The 23,788-nt window shown below is 40.9% G+C and overlaps 1 protein-coding gene across 3 annotated transcripts in view; it reads right to left on the bottom strand.

Annotated features, from left to right (window-relative positions):
* Positions 1 to 1,497: 1,497 nt before the first annotated feature.
* The window catches only part of LOC116989013 (syntaxin-1A), a 199,711-nt gene continuing 177,420 nt past the window's right edge, over positions 1,498 to 23,788 (bottom strand). Inside the window, exons 8-10 of one of the 3 annotated variants that reach the window (XM_033046126.1) lie at positions 17,484 to 17,621; positions 14,230 to 14,340; positions 1,498 to 3,816 (exon numbers count right to left, since the gene is read on the bottom strand). In XM_033046126.1, the coding sequence (XP_032902017.1) occupies positions 3,736 to 3,816; positions 14,230 to 14,340; positions 17,484 to 17,621 (330 nt within the window). In that variant the 3' untranslated portion in view covers positions 1,498 to 3,735. Of the gene's footprint in view, positions 3,817 to 6,878; positions 7,498 to 14,229; positions 14,341 to 14,416; positions 14,528 to 17,483; positions 17,622 to 23,788 lie in introns of those variants that run through there. The other 2 variants (XM_033046128.1, XM_033046127.1) reach the window with 2 other exon arrangements.

The following is a 23,788-nucleotide window of genomic DNA, read 5'->3' as shown; positions in this document are numbered from 1 at the left end:
AGGAACTTTAAAAAAATAAAGCTAGCAATGGGGAATATCTCCTTCAATTTCTCAAATACATTATCATCTGTCCAGAAAATTTGGAACGATATAATTGCTCTGGAACATGTTATTTACTGATTGCTATATTTATTACAGGTAGACAAAAATGCTGGAGAAACTCAGCGGGTGAGGTAGCATCTATGGAGCGAAGGAGTCTAAAGAAGGGTCTCGATCCGAAAGGTCACCTATTCCTTCGCTCCATAGATGCTGCCTCACCCGCTGAGTTTCTCCAGCATTTTTGTCTATCTTCGATTTATCCAGCATCTGCAGTTCTTTCTTAAACACCGATATTTATTACGTCTCTCTGGAATGTGCCTATACTCCTGGCCTGTGTACACTATTCTGAAGAATCCATTCAAAGTCTTTGCTACATCTTGAGCATCAGAGGTGTCTTGCAATTAGTCTGTAATGGTGGGTTGTGATCAGTGTCATAGCTTAACCAGATCATTCTATACTGGTGACATATTTCCTATTCTGCACTGTTCTTAGAAGTGAACTGCAATTTTCCTTTTTCTTTTATTCACTCACTCTCAATCTTGTCTTTATTTTCCCCCACAGGCTTTGACGTCACTTGCTAAGTCATGAAAGATGTTAATAGGTCTGCCAGGTTTTGATTTCCTTTTTATATTTACTGTCCTGATATGATCTTGCTCATTCTATTTGGTGGCTTAACCTAAGTGAAAATATTCTTTCCCTGCTGATCTCAGCCATGCCTCACTCACCCACAGTTTCACATCGGTGAAAGATCAACTCATTGTGCAAAAGACAGGAAAAAATTCTGAAACATCAGAACTGACAAAAAAAAATTAGAGGTCTCTGTTGCTGCCAAGTCTACTCACAATGGTGAGCTTAAGCGAGCAGTTACTTTCAGCAAAACCTGCATATCAACAGCCAACTGTCACCGGATTAGCGACGTTAACATATCTGAAGGGAACAAGAGCAGTTTCAATAATAGTTGTGCAGATGAGGAACCCCAGTCGTGACAGTGCAATGTCATGAATTTAGTCTCTGTGAATAATGCAAACTATGCAGTTAACGCTGCTTTTGTTTGAAGGGGTGTACGTTGAATTTGTTATTTCTGATATTTCTAGCTTCAGAAGGCAACTCAAGTTGGATGGTTAAAGTATGGCATGAACAGCAGGGGAATTTCTGTTCAATATTTGAGGTCTCTCCTGTGCTTAATCTGCTTAAATTTCAGATGGTGTTCTGACATCTATTGACTTTGTTCTCATTACAATTACTGACGGGATGTTTCCCAGTCAATAAGTTAATTAAGACTGAATATCCAAGTCATAAAGGCAAAGAAAACACTGAAGTTACAAAAGATAGACACAAAAGCTGGAGTAACTCAGCGGGACAGGCAGCATCTCTGGAGAGAAGAAATGGGTGACGTTTTGGGTCGAGGCCCTTCTTCAGCTCGGGTTTGAGAAGGGTCTCAATCCAAAACGTCACCCATTCCTTCTCTCCAGAGATGCTGCCTTTCCCGCGGAGTTACTTCAGGTTTTTGTGTCTATCTTCAGTTAAACCAGCATCTGCAGTTCCTTTCTAGACTGAAGTTACAAATATTGGTCAAAGGTGATTTGGCAGATTAAACAGTTGAAGACGTTTTAGACTACAGGGTAAATCAACTGGTTTCCTGATACTCATTACTGCTCAGTGTGTCACTGGACTTAAGTATGTGTCAACTGTCTTAGTCACAGTGAAAACAGCAGCATCATTAGTACAGATCTATCTCAACATACTGCGGTGACAACTGAATTTTAAGGGAAAGTACTTGCAAGTAAATATTATGGAGAAGGGGTAAGATAGGTCAATGTGGTACTAAAAGAAAGGGGGAACTTTATTTCCATAGTAGACACAAAATGCTGGAGTAACTCAGTGGGACAGGCAGCATCTCTGGAGAGAAGGAATGGGTGACGTTTTGGATCGAGTAATTTCCATAGTAATGGTGAGAACATGGGAAACAGGTGAATGATAGTGAGTGTGACATGAATGGTAGAACTGCTAACCTAAATTGGAAAATTATACCATTTGAACTGCTCATCTAAAATGGAAAATTATAAAATTTGGAAAGCACATGTGAGCGATCTGGCGATTTGATTAGTGGTATTATGACAGTGCCCTGCGTAGGAAGCCTTTTTGCATCACCACTGCTGGAATAGACAAAAAGCTGGAATTTTAAAAATCCAGTTACATTTTTGTTAATACATAAATTGCATAAATAAAATGTTTTTCTTACTAAGACTGGAAGAAACTTGGCAACAGAACTTTCTGCACCATTTGCAGACTGACATCACCTCAACAACCCAAGGAGCTGCCAAACCAGAGTGCAGCTTGATGAAAACTAGCAAGTCTTGACCAACTGCTCTTTAAAGCCCTTTAATACCTAGTTACACAGGGTTACACGTCAGCTGTGCTGGCGAGGACTTGCGAGTATTCCTGGCAAAACAGCTCGAGTGAAAAAAACAGCCAGAAAAAAAGACTTCACGTCGTAGGTAATTAAAATAAATTAGAATTCAAAAGCAGGAAAACTAATTATAGCCGAGGTACAAAATCTCCAAACACAAGCCCTTTATAGATGTTAACACGAGTGCCACATCTGTTTAGGACGGATGATATAAAGGAGAAGAAAGCTGTTCCTCACTGGAATACCTTTCACAATATCGGAGACTGGTGTGAAATCCACAGTCTCTCAAGGTTTCTGGTTCAATTCAAAGGCTGGAAGAATTTATTTTTGATTGGTAGAACAGTTGATGGTTCACCTGCCTAGTTCCTGATTTTTATTTTGTTTTGGTAATCCAAAATAAATTTTAAAAAATGATAACATTTGTAAAGTTCCAACCTCATTTCCCTTTAAATAAAAAAGAAAAAAAAGCTGAATCCTTTAAAGATACTCTTCAGATCTTGTCAGCCTTTTCTCTAACATTGCGGGGAGCGATAGCACCACTTGAGAATCTTCATCAGCAAGTCTTCTTCACATGAAGAAATGACAGCGAATAAAAAACTGTTATTAGCAAAGGTGTAAGGCTGAGATCAAAAGAGACTTCAAAGACTGCCTGGCAGCTCCTCACCAACAGTAGCAAACACGGAGTCTTATATTTAGAGCAGAAATTTCTTGGACCATATCATTTCGCCATCAATGGTAGTGTTATTGTGAAGAAATAGAATTTCCACAGAACACTTGCAGTTGGGATAATGACCGGCAGCCTAGTCCAGTGGACACCATTGTGCTGATGAGATGTCGATCACTGCATTCTTCCAACCTTGACAAGATTTGAAAGCTCTTAGGGACTAATTGAGTTTTTAAAAAAAAGATATTGCCATTTTGCGATCAGTATCTTACAAAATGTCGACTCCAGCCGTTGTGTCTGTTGGTGTTTACTGGGCTTTCTTTGGCTTTGGCAATCAAATGGGTTAAGATCAATCCCTTTAAATGTGAAGAGTTTTGTTTTTTCCCAGGGCCAAATTTTCTTGTGTTTATGGCAAACAGAGCATCATTGAAAAAGAAAAAAGAGGAAAAAAAAATGTTACCATACCTTAACAGCCAGAAAGAGCAGGACCAGTAAAGGAAGTAATGCTAGATAGTCATGCAGAGGAACTTTTCTCAGTGATACCGAGTGAAAGTCACTTCATCCCACAAAGTGGCTGAAAAGCCCACATCACATTGGTAGATTCTTTCCTATTTTGTGTTTCTCAAAATCCAAACACTCCCCCAACTGTGGAGGCAATGACGACCCCCAGCACCACACAGCATATAATGATCATGATCTTCTTCTGTAGCCCCCACATCCAAGCAGCATGACAGGAAGAAGAGGAGAAAGTGTTAGTTCTGTAACTTTATTTACATTTAAATGATTCAGGGTCTTTACAGAATGGAAGATGAAGCAATTCCAAAACAGATTATAACCTTCCCTTTACATCAGTAAATGTTCTTCTTGTTGCAGGCTCTTCATTTTAACAAACCATTAACATTTCAGAACCTACCTTGAAACATAAGTCCCTCACATGTCAAACCTCTCGCACACCACACATCTCTCGGTATAAATAGGACACCACACATTCCATCACCACACTCCATCATATTCAGAAGCCATCCTCACATTAGACAACTGCTCACATTTGATGCAAACTACAACAACAATGCTCCCACTTCATATTTTAAATCTCTCTTCGTAACAAGTACCTGACATTAAACACTCGCTCATGACATTTTTTGTAAATTTAAGTAGCTGGAAACAGCTGGGGAGGTAGAAAGTATGATGTCTTCTTTCGACCTTTAATCTCAATGTTAAATGTTTACACATTATTGAAGTTAGCTAATAAGTTTCTGACTGGTATCTTACCCTAATCTACTTTTTGCTGTCAAATTTGTATTTACAGTAATTGAAAAGCTTTGCAAAAGGAGCAGATTTTGGGAGAAAGACGAGTATTCAAAATCCAATTTGGTTCAATCCTGAGTTGATAATACAATACAATTTTAAGAGAGGGGTGTGATTCCAAGTGTGTGCACAAAGAGGTGTAAAGTGCATATCCGCATGTAAGAATGTTATTTACTTTCAATTCACTTACCATCATCAGGCATTGAACTACATAGGGACACATTTTAGATTCCCTGTTGAGATGTCTGTTAAGATCTAGACTATAATTTCGACCTAAACTATCTTCTATTCCTTGTGGCCAATGGAATCATCAGCTTCTCCAACTTCTGTCAGTCTGTTATAGCAGCTCAACTGCTTCCCATACAGTCCCTCACTCTTCACCTCACACACACCTTGTGAAAGGGTTGTAAATGTTTTAACAGTAGAGCGGCCATAAAATATACAATCATGCAAAACAGCAAGCCACGTCTTCAGAAATGGATGAGGAGAAAGTGGGAAATGTAATGCTGATACAAGAAGAACTGAGTAAAATCTAGAAAGGTACAAATCTCCTGTAGAACTATGGCACTATCCACGTAGTACATAGTGCTGTAGTTTTACAGCTGGATAATACTGTTCCAGTAACACATTCATTAGCAGTAGTGGAGACACGGGAGAGGATCCATGCTGTAACACAATACATTTCTCCCATGGCAAAAGGCTCCTTTACTTTTGGGGAGAAATCGTATTACTTTTATTGCATAGTGTATTTATGTTTTTCCTTGGAGTCTATTATTATTTAGGCAGCTTCACTTTTTTGGGGGTTAAATAACAGCACTTCAGTAGTTTGTATCACAGTTGATAATTTCTTTGAGATCAACGAATTATTGTATTTTTATTATTTTGCCTTTGTCATTATTTCCTTTACAAGAATTGTTGTCAGTATTACATATGCCCATATATAATATGTGATAAAAGAAATGTTGACAATTTATAATTTTCCTTTAGTATGGTGAAAAACAAGCAGATAGAATGGAACTATAAACTGCAATGAATTATTTTATTTTGTGTTGTAAAATTATATATTGAATATAATTTTGTGTTTGATATAAATGCATTACCCTGTGCAATATTAGTTAGAGAGACGGCAAGATAAGCCTCAGTGTCCAGGATTGGTATGGAAGGAAAAACAGTCAGGAGTATCACCTCTGATCACTACCCACAGACCTCTGCAGGAGTTCATGCAAGTACTCAGGAATTAAGGATGTAAAGCCAGACACAATGACAAAAGGACACATATGCAGGCCTATTCAAGAGATATTGAAAGGAAGTTCGCTTTCATTGTATACTAGCCTTTTTGGCAAAGGTTTATAATTTGTTGAAAAATACCAGATCTCTTAGACATTTATTATAATCATAGCCAGAATCACTCTCAAAACCATTCAGACAACACCAATGTAAGTGTCGAGGTTAGGAGGAAAGCAAAACACTGCAGATGCAGGTTCTGATTAAGTTATTAAGTTATGCAGGGCCTATTGTGTTGACATTTGTCAGTGTCATAAATTTAGATCTATATTTTTTCCTGTAGAACTGTTCACGACTGCAAATTCATATATGGCTATATCCACACTCGTTCCTGCATCTATACATGAACATGATCATGTTTTTATATGTTTTTCTTTACATGTATCTGCATGTTTGATTATTTCCAAAATTCACATGGATCTGTGATTTATTTTCCTGCTCTTTAATTTTTTTATTTTTTTTATGGGCTTAGTGGCTTGGATTTTCCCAAGAAGATGGCAGGAATTTCTCATTGTAACTTATGATACTCATGCAAACATGAAACTTTGAAAAGGAATGCCTGTGGATTCATTTACTGTGATGTTTGTACAGTTTCTTGGGGAGTTGATCAAGTAGGGAGGTTAGTACCTGACAGAGTATATTAAATTATGAAAGGCATAGATAGATTAGACAGTCAGAACTTTTTTTCCCCATGAGGGAAATATCAAGTGCTAGAGGGCAAAGCTTTAAGGTGAGAGGGGCAACATTTAAAGATATGTGTGGCAAGCTTTTACACAGGGTGGTGAGTGCCTGAAACCTCTGCTGATGGTTGTGGTGGTGTCAGAAACGATAGTGGCATTTAAGAGGCTTTTGACAAGGCACATGGATATGCAGGGAGATAGGAGTTGGCCTTGGCATCATGTTCAGTATAGACATTGTGGCCCGAAGGGGCTGTTCCTGTGCTGTACTGTTCTATGTTCTATTTTTTAGGGCCAATTTGCTTCGATATGTGCGTCAGATAATTTGCATCTAATAAAAGCATTTTTTTAAATTAGGACTCATGGATTGGTGTATGTGTCTGATCTGTAGATATTTGCAATGGATCATGTTTAGCAACAGTAGGCTGTAACTTCCTGGTAGTGGAAGGCTGGAAGTTTGAGAGAGACATTGACAACGGGAAAAGAGGGAGTTGAGAGGGAGAAGAGTGGAAAGAAAGACCGAAAGACAGGATAGAAAAAAAGGTAAAGTAGCAAGATGGGAAAGAGAGAGGAAGGGAATGGAGAGTAATTGATTTTAAAATTATTTATAAAAATAGAAAAATCGCTGCTGAAATTCACCTGAATTCATCGTGAACTAATAAGTTTGTAAAATCATGGATCATACTCTGTTAAGGCAAGATGCAAACCAATAATGCTTCTTAAGATTATAAACATTGAAAGTAAACTAAAATGATAAATAAAAGAGTGTTGCTTGAATCCTGATGTTGCTCTTCAGCTTATGGAGATGCCAAAGCAAGCGAGGTCCGCACACAAGAGGAGTAGTCAGACCTGCAAGAATCATGCTCTTGGTGCCTGTAAGCAGCCCCTCCAGGAAAATCCTAGGTGTTGGCAAAATGAAATGGAGGTGTCCAGGAATGATGAGTTGTCGTCTTTCCTTTTCACACAAGCATACATGGAACAACAGCCCAGCTTTAGTCTCAGTCAGGATGATTCGGTGGGTCATGCACTTTCGAGCATTAACTGAGAGACACAGCCAAAGCAATGATGATAATCAACAGTACTACTGCAATGCATATTCCTATAAAGATCATTTTCTGTGGGAAGGGAAGAAAACAGTTTGGTGAGGCTCGGCATGCAAATACGCACATCACACAAAGAAACCGCAGTAGCAAATAAAACATTCAAAATGTGATGCAAATTTCTGGCTGACAACTGGGCATATGTTGCACACTGGAATAATACATTCAAAGTCATGACAGGACACCAAACATGTCCCCACATATCTATGGCTCAAGGTTGGATAATGTTGGATGGCCAATTGAATAATGAGCACATGTGATGGGACTGTGGCAGTGTGTTCAGAGCACTGTAGTCCCCACAGAGCATCTCGGAATTTTTTCCAATAAAGAACCTTTAGAATGAGGTCTTACGACGTTTACTTTCAGCATGAAGATTCAGACTGCTACTAGAGTGCTTGGGTGTCAAGTTAGGGAAAGTAGCTTTTAGTTAGGATGGAGTCCCATCTTGCTACTTTATAGAGATGTGTAAGATCATGAGATGAACAGATCGGGCAGATGCACAAAGTCTCTTGCCCAGAGAAGGTGAATTGAGGACCAGGGGGCATAGGCTTAAGGTGAAGGGGAAACGATTTAATACGAATCTGAGGGGTACCTTTTTCACACAAAGGGTGGTGGATGTATGGAACAAGCTGACAGAGGAGGTAGTTGAGGCAGGGACTATCCCAACATTTAAGAAACAGTTAGACAGGGACATGGATATGACAGGTTTGGAGGGATATGGACCAAATGCTGGCAGGTGGGACTAGTGTAGCTGGGACATGTTGGCCGGTGTGGGCAAGTTGAGCCGAAGAGCCTGTTTCCACACTGTATCACTCTATGATTCTATGACTCAGTGACCAGTTGCAGACAGGCATTGCACAAGACTTCAGGGCTTTTATTACAAGCATGAGATCTGCTTCTCACAGATCAACAGCCAGCACCAATGGTTTGCCCAGACTATACAGTGGGTGGCAGAGCCAACACAGCAGAACATGCATGCTGCCCCCATGCTTCTCTCTGCCAGGGCATTGAGGTGACAATCAGTTTTTCCGTTCAGCACATGGTCCATCTTAAGGCTCGGTTTGTCATAAATAGGCACAGCATCAAATCAAAAACATATCTTAACACACAGCAGCCAAGCTCTCAAGACAGCATTTGGAAGAAGCATGGAATTCAAGCAGCAATCATCAAGCCTTAGAATATCTGCAATTCAACAATAGTACGGAGATTGTGTCAAAATGGACAAAAATAAACCATTAGTAGAGGACAATGCACCTGTAACTTGCTTTGTGTATCTGTGCACAACTGCTTAGCTGTTAAGATTGTCAGGTTGAAATGATGCCAGCATACAAGTCCAATGCTGGCGGTCAGTGCAGAAGTCACTGGTAGGATGTAGGATTTGGAGGAAGTGGGCTGTTGACTTGCTAAAACAATGGCATCGTCTAGGTACTCATTTAAAAGGCAAAGCTTCCTCAGACATGATCTATCAGTCAGTTGCTTCTGTTCACGTTATGTGGTGTGACAATATTGGCAACTGGTGCTATATGCCTGCAACTATTCTCTCCCAGAGGGAAAAAGGATGTCGTGATTACATAACTGCTAAATCCAGGTTTCAACCATCATTTTAGATGCACTAATATTTTTCTGTTTAGTTTTAATGAGCATATATTTCTCCTTTTTCTGAATTTTGTTGCATTTCTTTTCAGCAATTATTATAAAACTTTATAATTACCCTTACTTTTCCTGGAATAAATAGGAATTGAAGATGCTCAAACATCTCCTGGACTATTTTTCCATCATCACTATCCCCTTCATATATTTTAAATAATTGCAAGTCATGTTAAACATGCTTTTCTGACCTGCGTAGTATGACCTCATAATTAGGAAAATTCACTGTTTGCTGTTCTAATAAATCTTTCAACCAATTATGCTAAAAATATGAATAAATCGTCTTTAAGAATTTCATAAGAGTTTTTTGAGTTTCTAGAGGCGGTAACAAAGGAGATGGATGAAGACAGGGATTTTACATGCCGTTTAAATTGACTTTTGTAAGGCATTTGATAAGGTCCCATGTGGTAGGCTATTGCAGAAGGTTAATGCACATGGGATTCATGGTGAGCTGGCTAATTGGATCCCAAATTGGTGGAAAGATGTTTTTCTGATTGGAACTCAGTGACCAGTGGTGTACCGCATGGATCGATGCTGGGACCTTTGCTGTTTGTGATATATATTAATGACTAGTGTGTTTGTGTGGGAGGTATGATTAGTAGGATTGCGGAGACACAAAAATCGGTGGTGTTACGAATAGCAAGGAAGCTTGTCTAAGACTACAACAGGATTAACACAATCAGATGAAAAGTTGGGAAGAGGATTAACAAATGGAATTTAACCCCAACAAGTTTGAGGTAATAAATTTTGGGAAGTCAAGCAGGGGCAGGTTAAATGTTTGGAGACTTAAGGAATACTGATAAACAGAGGTCTAGGGGTCCAAGTCCATAGTTCCCCAAAAATGGCACGCAGATCAATAGGGTGGTGAATAATGCATAGAACATGAGGCTTCAGTGGCGGGGCATGGAATGTAAAAGTTTGGATGTTTTGTGGGAATTTTACAAGACACTGATTAAGCTGCGTGAAGTACAGTATTTTTGCGCAGTTCCTATTGCCACACTTGAGGAAGCATGTGATTGCACTGGAGAGTCCAGAGGAGATTCATCAGGATTGGAGGACATTAGTTATGGGGAGAGAGTGAATAGACCAGGCTTGTTTTCCCTGAGCAAAGGAGACCAAAGGGTGACCTGATAGAAGCATATAAGATTCTGAGGGATACAGAGAGATTATGAGGGTAGATAGTCAACAACCTTTTCTCATGGTAGGGCGTGAATTTTAAGGCGAGAAGATGGAGCTTTGAGATTGATATCTCAAACATGTTGCCATAGGAGGTGGTAGGATCAGATTAAATGACTACATTTAAGAGGCATTTAGACATAATTTAAATAAGCAAGCACAGAGTGATACAGTCCTAAAGTCAGATTAGTGTAAATCGCAAAAAGGTTGGCATGGATGTTTTGGCAGAAGGGCCTACTTTTATGCTGTGCAACTCTAAGAGTCTTTATATTCACACCCTATACCATCAAGGCTGCAATGATGGGAAATAATAATTTCTCGGTGTGTCCTACTACAGGTATATCCTAGAGACTAATTCTGACATAGTTGTAAAAATTAACCAGAAGTTTCTCTGCTTATTTTCATCAGCCCAATTAGGTGAATTTCTCCAAACCAACTAAAAAATAGTAGATTTAATTTGAGAGAACTCCTATCACCAATTTCCACCCACAAAACCACATCTTATCCCTACACACATACATGCAAGCAGAGCTGATTAGCAGTGATTATGTTAGTTAAGGATGGCACTTCAATTTATGCTCATAGAAATCTAATTTTTTTTTCATTTTTAATAGATCACATTTTTAATTAAACTAACTACGAAGCTATCGGCCGCACACTGATGAAATGATTCAGTCAAGGTTATAAAAGATATGTTTATTGACTGTATCAGATTACCAGAGATGGAAGAGTGGACCCATATTAAAAATTTATATTCTGATGAAAAATCCATTTAAAATGGTATTAATAAAAATGCCCTAAAGTTATTTCTTGGTGTAGTTGATGAAAAAGAGATAAACGTTCTGTTCTACTGCCCAACTGCCCTTCATTGAAGATTTTAATTTAAACAGGCTTGCACAATGAACCACCAAAATTAAACCTTGGGCATGGTTGCCTGATTGCCTAACCCAAACTGATCAGTAATTTATGTTCTAACATATGTAACAAACAATAGAATTTGGTTTTTAATCTAAAACAGGCTGCAGCTTATGAATTGTATTTGCTTATTTTGAATTATTAATTAACAAGCTAGCATGTTTTTAGTAACAGAAGGCAGAACACTGGAAGAACTCAGTGGGTCATGCAACGTCCGTGGATGCAAGAGGGTAAGTAAATATCTCGGGTTGGGATTCTACATCAAATCCAGACCTGCCGGGCTCTTTGTGTTCTGTTTATCGATCCAGATTCCAGCATCTGCCGTCTCCTTTGTCCTCCTCTAGCATTTCTTTATGTTTCAAACCCATTCCCCATACGACAATTTTTTAATCAATTAATTAATTAATGATCAGACTCAACAGCATTCTTACCATTCAGTGACATTTGGTGAACTCACACCTATCAACAGAGCTTATTTCGATTTGAAGTACATGTATCCTTGATTGCTTGCATTAGAATAAACGGCAATAATGCTACTGTAATAGATGTATGCGAATCAGAATGATTAAATTGTAATAAATACACTCTATGGATATACGGATTGTTGGAATAGATGAAAATATGATAAATTAGTGGCATTAATTGGATTGTATGAAAACCAATTAAGTGAGGACAAAACTGAGGTAGATTTTGCTAAGTGTAATCTTTAGCTTGATTGGCTCCAGATAGGTTGGGCTGGAATTAATATCAAGTAGCAGAATAAATGAGTTGAGATTGATTTGAGGTAGATTATAGTGGACAGATTTTAATAGAAATGATTCAATTATACTGACTGCTTCTGCCCACATCTGCAGAATGAATATTTCTTATTCGTTGATTGTAAAACTTCAAAAATGGCCCAGACTAAGTGACCTAGTCCAAAACCAAACATAATTGAGCAGATTTTAAAATAAACCAGTCAGCTCTTGCCCAGGGCTAATGCAGGAAGTAAAAAAATAATAATGCTGGTACAACAAGGAAGCTTAATCGAGGCACAAGTGAGATATGTGGGGTTTTTTGTTGTTGGATGGAGGCCTTGCCTTACACGAGGCCTTGACAACTGGTGAAAATGGGTGATACATACAGTGGCCAAGAAAATGGAAAATAAAACAGAAGTTGACAGTTGTGTTGTGCTGACCTGTTATATACAGTTGGGCAAATAACATTGGATTGATTTTATTCAAAATGATTAAATTTAGATAGATTATAACAGAGTGAATTATATCAGGATAGGTTTATTTATAAGACACTGCAGTGGTATTGATTTGACAAAGACATATTAAATTCCCCGATGGGAGGGATGCAATAAATAAATACCACTGGACAAATTGCACCATCTGAGATTAGATCCTACTCATTGATTTATATTGGAGATAGATTTAAACAGGCAATGCATCATTTAGGCATGATGGGTGTCAGGGGTTATGAGGAAAAGGCAGGAGAATGGGGTTAGGAGGGAGAGATACATAAGGAATATGTACAGGGAATAAATTGCACTGAATTAGATGCTGTTAATATTAGCAAAGTCTCAAGATAGATGGCAAGAGGAAAATAATGGTTGATTGGTTTCTCCTCTGTTCTCCACCATGTCATTGTATGATTGTTAAGTCACTGTATGCAAGTCCTGCCTCAAAATTCTTCCAATCCCTCTGTAAATGGAGCTGGCAAAATGTCACATTACATTAGCTTGTATAAATGACAGATGGTGTATTGGCTGCTTTTGGGATCAGAGGTATGAATGAAAATGGCCTTTCCAGACAATGGGCATGAAAGACTGTCGGAAAGAACTGCAGATGTTGGTTTAAATCGAAGGTAGACACAAAATGCTGGAGTACCTCAGCGGGACAGGCAGCATCTCTGGAGAGAAGGAATGGGTGACGTTTCGGGTTGAGATCAGTCTGAAGAAGCGTCTTGACCCGAAACGTCACCCATTCCTTCTCTCCAGAGACGTTCCCTGTCCCGCTGAGCAACTCCAGCATTTTGTGTCTCGGCATGAAAGACCCACTGAATGTAGTAAATGTCAATACTAAGAAGTGTACGCATCTTTCCCAGGGTCCCACACCAAAAATGTTGCTTGACTTCTCATATTATTCTTAACCGACACTCTTTAACATACATCACAGAATCGGCTGATGCATGTGTTCTCTGCATCACACACCACTCATCACGAACTATGCCTCGGAGTGTGTCACTGTGCAATGTTGTGAATAGATTAACATATTCACAAAGGTAAGCTTACATCATCGCCCAATTTTCATGTATCTATTTGAGATGTCAGATCACTTTCTTCACTTAGTTTTTACTTCTACTTTCATCAAAAAGATGTTCTGCTTTTTACAATGTGGGACAAATAATCATTGCTGAAACATAGTTTCACCCTGGCAAACAACAGCAATGAGATGGGGAAAGTGATTGCAAGATTTATAGTGTACATTATGATCTAAGTTTACATCTAAGTTATAGAGAGTTATATGCAGCACAGGATCGCATGCTCCTCGACGTTATTTTTAACGTGCCTCTAGAATATCTTGTTTCTGATCTATAAATGTTTGAGTTACACCTTTTAAATACGTGAAAAACTGTGCAGCAACATAATGCAATGTGTGCACTTCTGAACTGTCGAAATTTCCTGAGGTGAAGAAAGCAGTTACATTTCTGTGAAAGACTCACAGTCCCAGAGCCAATTATAATATGTGAAGAGTACGGCCCTTATAATTGTTATCACTGACAGTCATAAAGCCAGTCGTGTGTGCAGAATATATAACCCTCATAAATCTTATTACAGCATGGGGCCCCCTCGGTGGGAGGGAAGTCGACCAACTGATGGAGTAACAATTATAGACACACACGTGCACAATGAGATGAATACAGGGTTGCGAAACTTTTTTTTTTGTACGGTCTCTTGTGATGGAATTGGGGACGCACAGTGAGGTCATCACGCATGCAGGGTTGTTGACGTGCACTACTCACCCGTCGTGCTTTACTCTGGTACTTAACCGCTTTTTTTGTGTCAGACACTGCCCTCTCTACGTAGTCAACTGAGTGCTCGACGTTGTATTCGATCCTGTCTATCATCTCTCCCTGGGCATCGAGGAAAGAGCAGACACGCATGAAAGTAACAGAGGTGCTTCAGCGGCCATTCTCCCCAGTCACTTACCCGCCGGCTGGTACTCTTAAAATTAACTGCTTTTTTTGTGTTGTCCTTCGCGTCGCCTATGTAATCCGTTGCATTAACAACGTTCCTCTCAATGCTGTTGACCACATCACCCTGAAACAGAAGGAGAAAGATTCACTCTTCCCGAAAAGCCCCTGGTATCCCACGGAATTATATCACAAGCATCAAACTGAACTGAACATATCTGACAGCATTGTCCTTGAAGGGTGGGGGGCAATGTGAAGTGAAGCCTCAAAGAGGCCCCACACTGCCACCCTGCATGCTTTTCTGTTGCAAAGAGCCATTCCTCTATTCATGTGGGCACCACTAATGGTTTATTTGAATAGCAACACAGCATAAAAGCAATATAACATAATGAGGCACTTATTCTCCCAAGGACTTACTCATCAGAACATCCAATAACTCCCACATAGAAACCTGATGAAATCAACCAAGGTATGGGTTGGTTTTGAGTCTCCAGATAATCTTTTTGTTTACCAAATGGAGCATTTTCAGATTGTCATCTTTGCTGTTCAGGGATTTTAAACTGGAATGAATTTCCTCAGGGAATTTCACTGGAGAAGCAGGGGTCTCTGTAAATATTTCTTGTCCCACTCCCCCCCCCCCCCCCCCCCCCAAATTTCCTCAGGTGCAAAGTTCATGGATAAGAAGCAAAGAGCTGTTTTGTTCAGCCTCCGTGAGGTGCCATCCTGAATACTTTGGGAATAATAGAGTTGCTTCCTGACATTCCACCTTTCCATCTGTCTCCCAGTGTCCCAAAACCCTTCTTGAATGCAGCCGACATATTTAAAATACCAATTTCGCCCTGACCACCAACACCAATGAAGCTTTTAGCTGCTGTTATCTGTTACTATGGGTGTCAGAGGTTACGGGGCGAAGGCAGGAGAGAGATAGATCAGTCAAGATCGAATGGCAGAGTAGACTTGATGGGCCAAATGGCCTAATTCTAAGGGTTCCTAACATGAGGCTATCTGCTTGAATAATCTACCCCTTTAGTCGACACCAGGCTTCCATTAGATCTCAGCACGCTGTGTGCGTGGATCCTGTCCAATGTTTGGCATTGGAGATCATGGTGGGTTGATGTGAACTGAGGACAGGGTGGAATGGCAGGCTAAATTACCCTTGCCGATGTTGGCTATTTCTTATTCATGCACCAACTAAGATTCTGACTCCTGGTAGCTTGAGAATGAGCGCAGCAGTGAGATTGCTTCCTCAGCCTTGTCCCTGGACTCATCATATTCCAATAGTGAGTGATTATCTTTACCCAGCAGCTCTGGTGTAAGTCTCAACAGATGAGAGAGCAGTGGGGGGGGGGGGGGTTTCGTGTTCAGATAGGCCAAGAAGCCAAGCACATCTTACATTGCTGCACCTTTGATTTTCTTTAGGCGCTTTACCACGTTTCAAGAGTCCAATATCATGCGTGTGGTTGGAAGTACATGCAATCATGCAAAGCTGCACTGTTACTGCATGCTACAGAATGTGTTACCTGCAGGACTCCACCGTCCAGTCCAGGGTATTAGCAGCAGGAGAAAACAGAGGCTGTTACCAGCAATAGGAAGAATAGACTCGCAGTCAGAGCCTCGCGGTGAATTGTGAATTAATGCAACAGAGCTCTTTGCAACTCTTATTAGATCTTTGCTCTTCTTGACTTTGATATCATTTTCCATACGTCACAGTCCCTTCAGTCCGCACATCAGATACCTCGTTTCTAACCTTTGGACAGAAGGTTGCTGAGATGGGGGCAGAAAGGGAAGGAAGGGGGCAGACACTTGGAGTGAGAAGTCTTTGCAAGTGGTTAGATGGTGTGATCAACAAAAAGAAGTGGGATGGTGGGGGTCTGGCAGTGCAAGGACAGAGGCAGCTCCAGGAATGTCTTGGGGGCACTTTACGAAGCAAAGATTCTGCCTGGGAATCAGCTGACCTGCCCTTGGCTCTGTGGTAGCACGTTTGGTTCTGAGTGAGGCATTATAGAGCTTCACCTATCCTCCGCCAAGGATCGTCTCAAACAATAAACAGGAAGTTGATTGGCAACTTTCGCAAAAAGGACAGTGCCTCAAATCAGAGACGAGGGATGTGAAAGAAGAGGAGGGCTGGGAATGGGAAGAGGCACAGCTACATGGTACTGATCATTTTAAATAGCAGAATAAGGTGCATCCTTCCATTGTCCTTATTTTAGGAGACAGGGAGATTACTGCACCACTTTGAGAAGCAGGTGATATCTCTTGTTTGCAGGATTGATGGTGAGACCATGATGGAAGAACTAATTCACTTCCCAGTCTAGTGTGGTGGATCAGTGGTTAGCTGGGTTGGATCACTGAAATTCAAGTGTACAATGCCTCACATGACCAACGAGGCAAACTCCCTTTCCAGTGCATATAAAGTCATGCAGTCCAGGTTCCCTCAAGCCTTGTCATCTTGGGGTACTGGTAAAAGGAGACTACTTAGACTTGCCATTGGCAACTTTGGAGGGCATTAGTGGTTATCAGAGAAACCTAGAAGGAAGGTACAGCGTAGTCTAAAAACTAAACATATGGTCAATGGGTTACACGCCAGTAAATTACATTTTAGGTTGGCTTTCTGTGTATTTTTGAATGTTAAGTGTGTCAAGGAATATAGGCTTGGATAGGAGAGTGGACAGTCTTGGATAGGAGAGTGAACAGTCACATCCTATTGACAATTGGCACAGACTCACAGTACTCTATGACCTACTCTTGCTTTAAGGGATTGCTCTTGGTCTTATGCTCTTGTTTTATAGGTTATGCTCTTAAACAGAGATTATTTTTTCCGTGCAACAGGCAGAATGCTCGAACACTAGTCAATGAGCAGAGACTTCAAAAACTGAAGTGATAATTCTTCAACGCACAATTCTTGTCGAATCAAAGTTGTTAAGGCAGTTAAAATCAGCAATAACAAGGAATCATAAAAAGTTTTGTTTTACACTCAATCCACGATGACAGAGTAAGATGGACCTTTTCTCGGTTTAGATAACTGGTAGTTCCTGCCACACAGATTCAAAATGAGATCTTTCTCTGTTTGATCCACATCTTACCTGGCTTTCCACCAGCATTGCCATGTCCATGAACATATCGTGCAGCTCGCGAATACAGTTCTCCAGTTTGATGATCTCATGATGTCGCGTTTCAATCTCATTTAGAGCCTGCTTCGTGATGTTGGAATCCATTATGATCTAAGAGAAGAGAAGAGAAAACCATGCAGAATCAGCTGACCAGCCAGGCATCACAGAACATATATGGGTGTGAACAAATACTACAAATCCTCGAAGTTACTTTCAATCTGTAGTCTGAACGGTTTAGAGGCAGACTGTGACAAAATCAGGGAAGGAAAAAAAAACCCCATATACAGATTTTTGCCATTCCATCTGGACTTCCACATGTGGCATCGCCCTGGTACAGGGCATGGTATTTTTAAATCATTTGGCATCGGTTTCATTTTACATTGTTTTAGCTACGTCTACATTCCAGGGTTAGACACTTTGTATTTTGCTCTGCAGTTCCTTGTATATTCATTCCTAGAGTTAAAGGACTGGAAATTCTCCTTAAACTAGCAGTCTTGATGGGGTTAAAAAAAAAATGCTGGAGGAACTCGACAAGTCAGGCAGCACCTATGGAGGGAATGGACAGATGACATGTGGGTTCGGGACCCTTCTGATGATGTGTTTACTCTTGCTTTATCTTTAGGACTGTATATCTTTTCTCCTTACAAAGACTGCATCTCCATTCACATGTTTAAGAAAGAACTGCAGATGCTGGAAAAATCGAAGGTAGACAAAAATGCTGGAGAAATCTCCATTCTCATTATCTATACTACTAGGTTTTCTGATTCTGCCAGAAATACCCTGCAACACATTCCATCAAACGACAAGGCAAAAGGTGAATCCTGTCAAATCCACTCATTACAGACAGTCTGGTTGGCTTAGCAACATTGTGGAACGATAGGCATTAAAATTTCACTGGCCAACCTGTAGCTCCTTGTTCCACAGCGCACCAGACATTTACTCGTACCCTTGAGCAGCCAAAACTGTTACTGCAATAATTTGTGTCTGGTTCAGATAATGGTGCCCCCCAAGGATGTTGAAGCTGAGAGATTCGGCAATAATAAAGCACTTGAATATCAAGGAGTCGTGGCTTTATTGGAAACGACAGTTCCTCAACACCTGTGTGATATGAATATTATTTGCCACCGAACAGCCCAAGCCTGAATATTGTTACGGTCCAGTTGCAAGTAGGGCCTGTCCCACTTAGGCGACTTTTTAGGCGAGTGCAGGAGACTCTGCGCTCGCCTCATGATCACCACATGTTCGCTGGTGGTCTCTGGTGAGTCTCCTTCATGGTCGGGAGGAGTTCCCGCATTCTGGGAACTAGTCATGGCCTCAGTATGGTTGCCACAAATATTTCAACATGTTGGAAAAAATTTCTGCTACCAAAAATTGGTCGCCGTGGAGAAAATCGATAATCCTGTAGTCGTCGGTGCAGTTGTAGTGGGGTCGCCATGTAGTTATACGTAGTCGAGGTAGTCGTAGGTAGTTTTAGTTAATTGCCTTTGCTGACCGGTCATTTTCATTGGCTCATTGGACGAAAAAAACATAAGCACGAATTTTCAGAACCAAGGATAACCGACCGGTAATGTTAAATGCCCGCCAAACTTCACAGCTGCGTATCTCTGGCTTATTAAAAGTTGTCTGGCTTCTTAAAAGTGTCTCCATTCCTTCTCCCCCTCTTTTAAAGGACTTACCGTACACTGTGCTAACAGTCTTAACCTTCCTGTTCATCGCGGTGTGCGTCTGTATCACCTTGGCTTTGCACCGTGTGAATTTCAGACACCGCTTCCCCGCTTTCCCTGGCCCCTGCCTTTGTGATGTGTTTGTGTGTGTGTGTGTGTGTGTGTGTTTGTTCCACTCTGATAGTCGCCTTTCCAGTTCCCGATTTTTCAGGCGAGTGCCGCGAACTTGACAGTCACCGGCAGTCCGCTGAAAAATTGCCTAAGTGGGACAGGCCCTTGTGGCTATTGAGTGATCCATTATCTATGAAACTGAGAAATCAACAGTAAACCTGTCCATTTCTGATAAAGCACCGTACAGTGGTGCAGCAGACGAGTTGTTGTCTTTCAGCTCCAGAGGCCTGGGTTTAAATCTGACTATGGGTGCTGTCTGTATGGAGTTTGGCCTGTGACCGTGTGTGCTTTTTTCCAGGTGCTCTGATTTCCTCCCACATTTCAGACATGCAATTTGGCAGGTTAATTGGCTTCGGTAAATTGTCCCCAGTGTGTAGGATAGAGCTGGTGTACAGGTGACCGTCGGTTGCCGTGGACCCAGTGGGCTGAAGGGCCTGTTGCCAAGCTGTATCCCAAAACCAAACTAAACGTGTGGGTGCAGGTCACTTCCTTCGGGATCTGTTGCAATGATCACCTGGTGGATCATTGATCTCTTGTTTGACCTCCAGTAACAACTATATTTCTTTACACTAATAATGATTCCAATTGGTGAAGATTTTCATCTCGGTTCCTACAGATTTAATTTTTCCCGTCTCATTCATGTCAATGACAGACACTCTCACCCAGTTTCTAGAAGTCATATTTTTTGACTGCTTGGAAAAAGGCTGTAATGAGATAAAACCAGATGAATGGTGACAAATGTCATGTGAAGGCACCTATGATGATTAATTTCAGCACTATGATGTTTGGTTTGACAGGATGATAATTGCCCACATTGGATTCATCCTGCTTTGATGGACAGGCCACACTGGGCAATTTTTCACTTTATCAAGTAAATTTGAGTGTTCCAGCTTGATTTGTGCCTGGTTCAAAGCCACAAGCCTTCAGCACTACGATGATGTAGGTCCGATGGCTTTTGCCAGGTACAGAGCACACAGCATCCTATTAATGTCATGTGAGGTGAATGATATGGATTCACACTGTAGTGTAGGTTTAAGAAGGATAATTTACTTGGCACATTGACCTGGTTTCAAATGCTTCCGTCTGATCTTGTGCAAAAACAACTGGACTTCAATGTCAGGGAAGACAGGGGATGTTTTGCAGTCTTAGTTGTTTAATGTTCCACTACTCTTTATCACCACATGACAGTGGATGGACCATTTTGACTTAATATGCTGGTCATGGGATCACTTACCTCTGTCTGCAAAATGCAGCTTCAACATGTTGATATCTTGTCTGCTTGATACTCCCTCAGCGTACTCTCCTACATTTCTATTTGAACTAGAGATTTGTCCCCTGTCTAAATTGTAATGGCGGGATGAGATGGAAATTGGAGAGGACATTTAGTACTGTTGCAGATGGCTACTAGTGCCTCACCCACCCAACTGATAATTGGGGAGCCATTTGATCTTAGGCCAGACTATTAAGCATGTTAGGCAAGGTGGAGACTGCCTTCAATGTGAAGTGTGTAGAAAGGAACTGCAGATGCTGGTTTAAACCAAAGATAGACACAAAAAGCTGCAGCAACTCAGCGGGATAGATAGCATCTCTGGAGAGAAGGAATGGGTGACTTTTCGGGTCGAGACCCTTCTTCAGACTGGTTAGGGATAAGGGAAACGAGAGATATAGATGATGATGTGGAGAGATAAAGAACAATGAATAAAATATATGCAAAAAACTAACAATGATAAAGGAAACTGGCCATTGTTAGCTGTTTGTTGGGTGAAAACGAGAAGCTAGTGTGACTTGGGTGGGGGAGGGATAGAGAGAGAGGGAATGCTGGGTCTACCTGAAGTGAGAGAAATCAATATTCATACCATAAGCTGCCCAAGCGAAATATGAGATGCTGTTCCTCCAATTTGCTTTGGCTGTACGTTCAGAGGGGGTGAGGTTAGAATAGGTAACGGGAGTGGAGAAATTGAGATGTTTGATGTAACGGCGGCAGTTAGAAATAAAGAGGTCTAGAGAGGGTAGCAGGCCATTCTGGGGAGTCCAAGAGGAGGGGGACTGGTGGAGATGGGAGAAGGCGTCATCACTGGGTGCTGAAGACCTTACCATAGAAAAAGGCTATTGAAGACAGACTTCAAAAGAACTGTGTGGTCAATCCTACCAATACTCACAGGCCAGTGTATCTGCGGCTGATATATTAGTGACAAAATGTTTGTGAGACTTGGTGGAGGCTAGGTTGAACTTTGAGGGCTCCTGGATCCGGCCTGAACTGTGTCCTCATAATGGCGATTCAGCCTCGTAGCTGGGCTGGAGTTACCCACAAACCAAATGCAGGAGCCTGGAACTTTGGCTGAATGGAATGATTCTGCACATCTGACCATGACGGGCTGTCGTTTCACCAGTTTGTGGGATAGCTTTTTTGATTTAGATAAGATGCCCAAATGTTTCTGGGAGTTTACATGGGTTGAGTATGCCTTAGTGCCCAAAATCAATGTCTAGGCTGATGACGAGTGGTACAATCTGTTTTTTCCCCCCTGATATTTGTGACCATGAGATTTAAACAGCGGAGTAGTTTGCTGGCCCATTTTCAGAGGGCTGTCACATTACTGGAATCACATTTAGGTCATAGCAGTTGCGGATAGATATATTTTCCTACAAATACGTTAGTGAATCATAAGTTTAAAAAAAATTTACAAACCAATAGCTGCTTTGACACTATTAATGATATGAACTTTTAAAATCCAGGTTACAGGATTGTATTTTTCAAGATTTCATCCAGGCTTGGAGCAGCGCGGGCAATTTAGGTGCCTGAAATGCAGCTTAGATTCATTCCTGGGGTGACTTGATTATCCTACAAGGGATTAACACTGGCCTGTACTAATTGGAGTTTAGAAGAAGAAGAGATATGTCATGGAATCGGGATTGCTGCAGGATTCTGGCAGGATGAATGTTGAGAGGCTCCCTCTTGTTGGAGATTTCAGTGTTGACACATGAGAAGGGATTGGCAATTGGTGTTGATAAGCAGTGGCTTTGAGATTCTTGCCTTCAGAGGGCTGTAATTGCTCTTTGAGATCAAAAGATTTGCCCACACCAAGGGATCAAGAGGATATGGAGATTGAACAGAAAACCGGACAACAAAAGGTCAGTCATGATCGTATCGAGTGACAGAACAGGCTCAGATCTCTAAGTGCGTTATTTCAACAACATATTTGGGTTCTGGGTTACTGGACTATTAACATAAACCTCATGCCTCCATTTATCTTTATGCACTCCCTACATCTCTTAACGCTCCAGGCTGGCAAGGTCAAATATGTGTTTAATTTACAGTAGTCCAATGTCCATGGAGTGAATTTACCAGAGGTATAATATTATATGTAGAAAAATGAATGAAGCTAATACTCGCTCAATTTACTCGCATGGGACCAAGTAAAATAATAAATAAAATGAATCAAATTAAAGACAAAATGTAAAAAAAATGTTTCAGTCCCATCAGCCCTAAACACTAACTCGCATTGAGTCTATTCACTGTTTATTACTGGCCTGTTGGACTTGAGTGGTTTTTGCTGATTTCACTTTGAAGCAACCTTGTGGCTGGAGAATATCAGATTCATTACTGAGTCTGGAAATAGACTCAAATGATTGAACGCGGCTTTGAAAACTTCTCACACAAAAAAATGATGCTTGCTCTCAAAGCCGAGTGGGAGAAAGTATGGATTATTTACAGTAATGATTTTTACTGAGTGCTAAACACCTGTGCGGGCAAATTGGCTGGAGAATTCAAGGTCATCCTCAGCCTATTGCCTCTGCCGTCCGAGGTTCCCATCTGCTTCAAAAGGGCGTCTATCAAATCGTTGCCGAACAAAAGCATGGTGCCCTGCCTCGTTGACTACTGTCCGGTAGGAATTACATCCACTATAATGAAGAGGTTGGTTACAGTGCAAATTAACTCCTGCCTAAGACACCACAAGTCAACAGCAGATGCTATTTCACTGTCTCTCTACGATGCTCTGGACCATCTGGAAAACTGAAACACAATCGTTGGGTTGCTGTTCAGTGACCAGTTTGGAGTTCAACATCATTCCCTCCAAATTCATCATTAAGCTCCAAGACCTAAGCTTCTGTACCCCCTTTGCAACTGGATCCATGACTTCCTCATTGGCAAACCTCAAACAGTGCAGATCAGTAACAACATCTCCTACTCGCTGAACATCACTACAGATGCACCTCAAGGCTGCTTGCTTAGTCCCCTGTTCTACTCTCTTTCTTGGCTAAGAACTACAGCCAAAACCATCTATAAATTCACTGATGACACCACTGTTGCTGGCCGTATCACAGGTGGAGATAAGTCAACATAAAGGAGAAACACAAAACACCTGATTGAACAACTACCTCTTGCTCAACACCAACAATACCAAGGAACAAATCACTGACATTAAATGGCCAACCACTTCGTCA

Source organism: Amblyraja radiata, chromosome 28, assembly GCF_010909765.2.
Source record: "Amblyraja radiata isolate CabotCenter1 chromosome 28, sAmbRad1.1.pri, whole genome shotgun sequence".
Taxonomy (NCBI): Eukaryota; Metazoa; Chordata; class Chondrichthyes; order Rajiformes; family Rajidae; genus Amblyraja; species Amblyraja radiata.
Note: the sequence above shows the minus strand (reverse complement) of the source record. Positions and strands in the feature narration are given on the sequence as shown.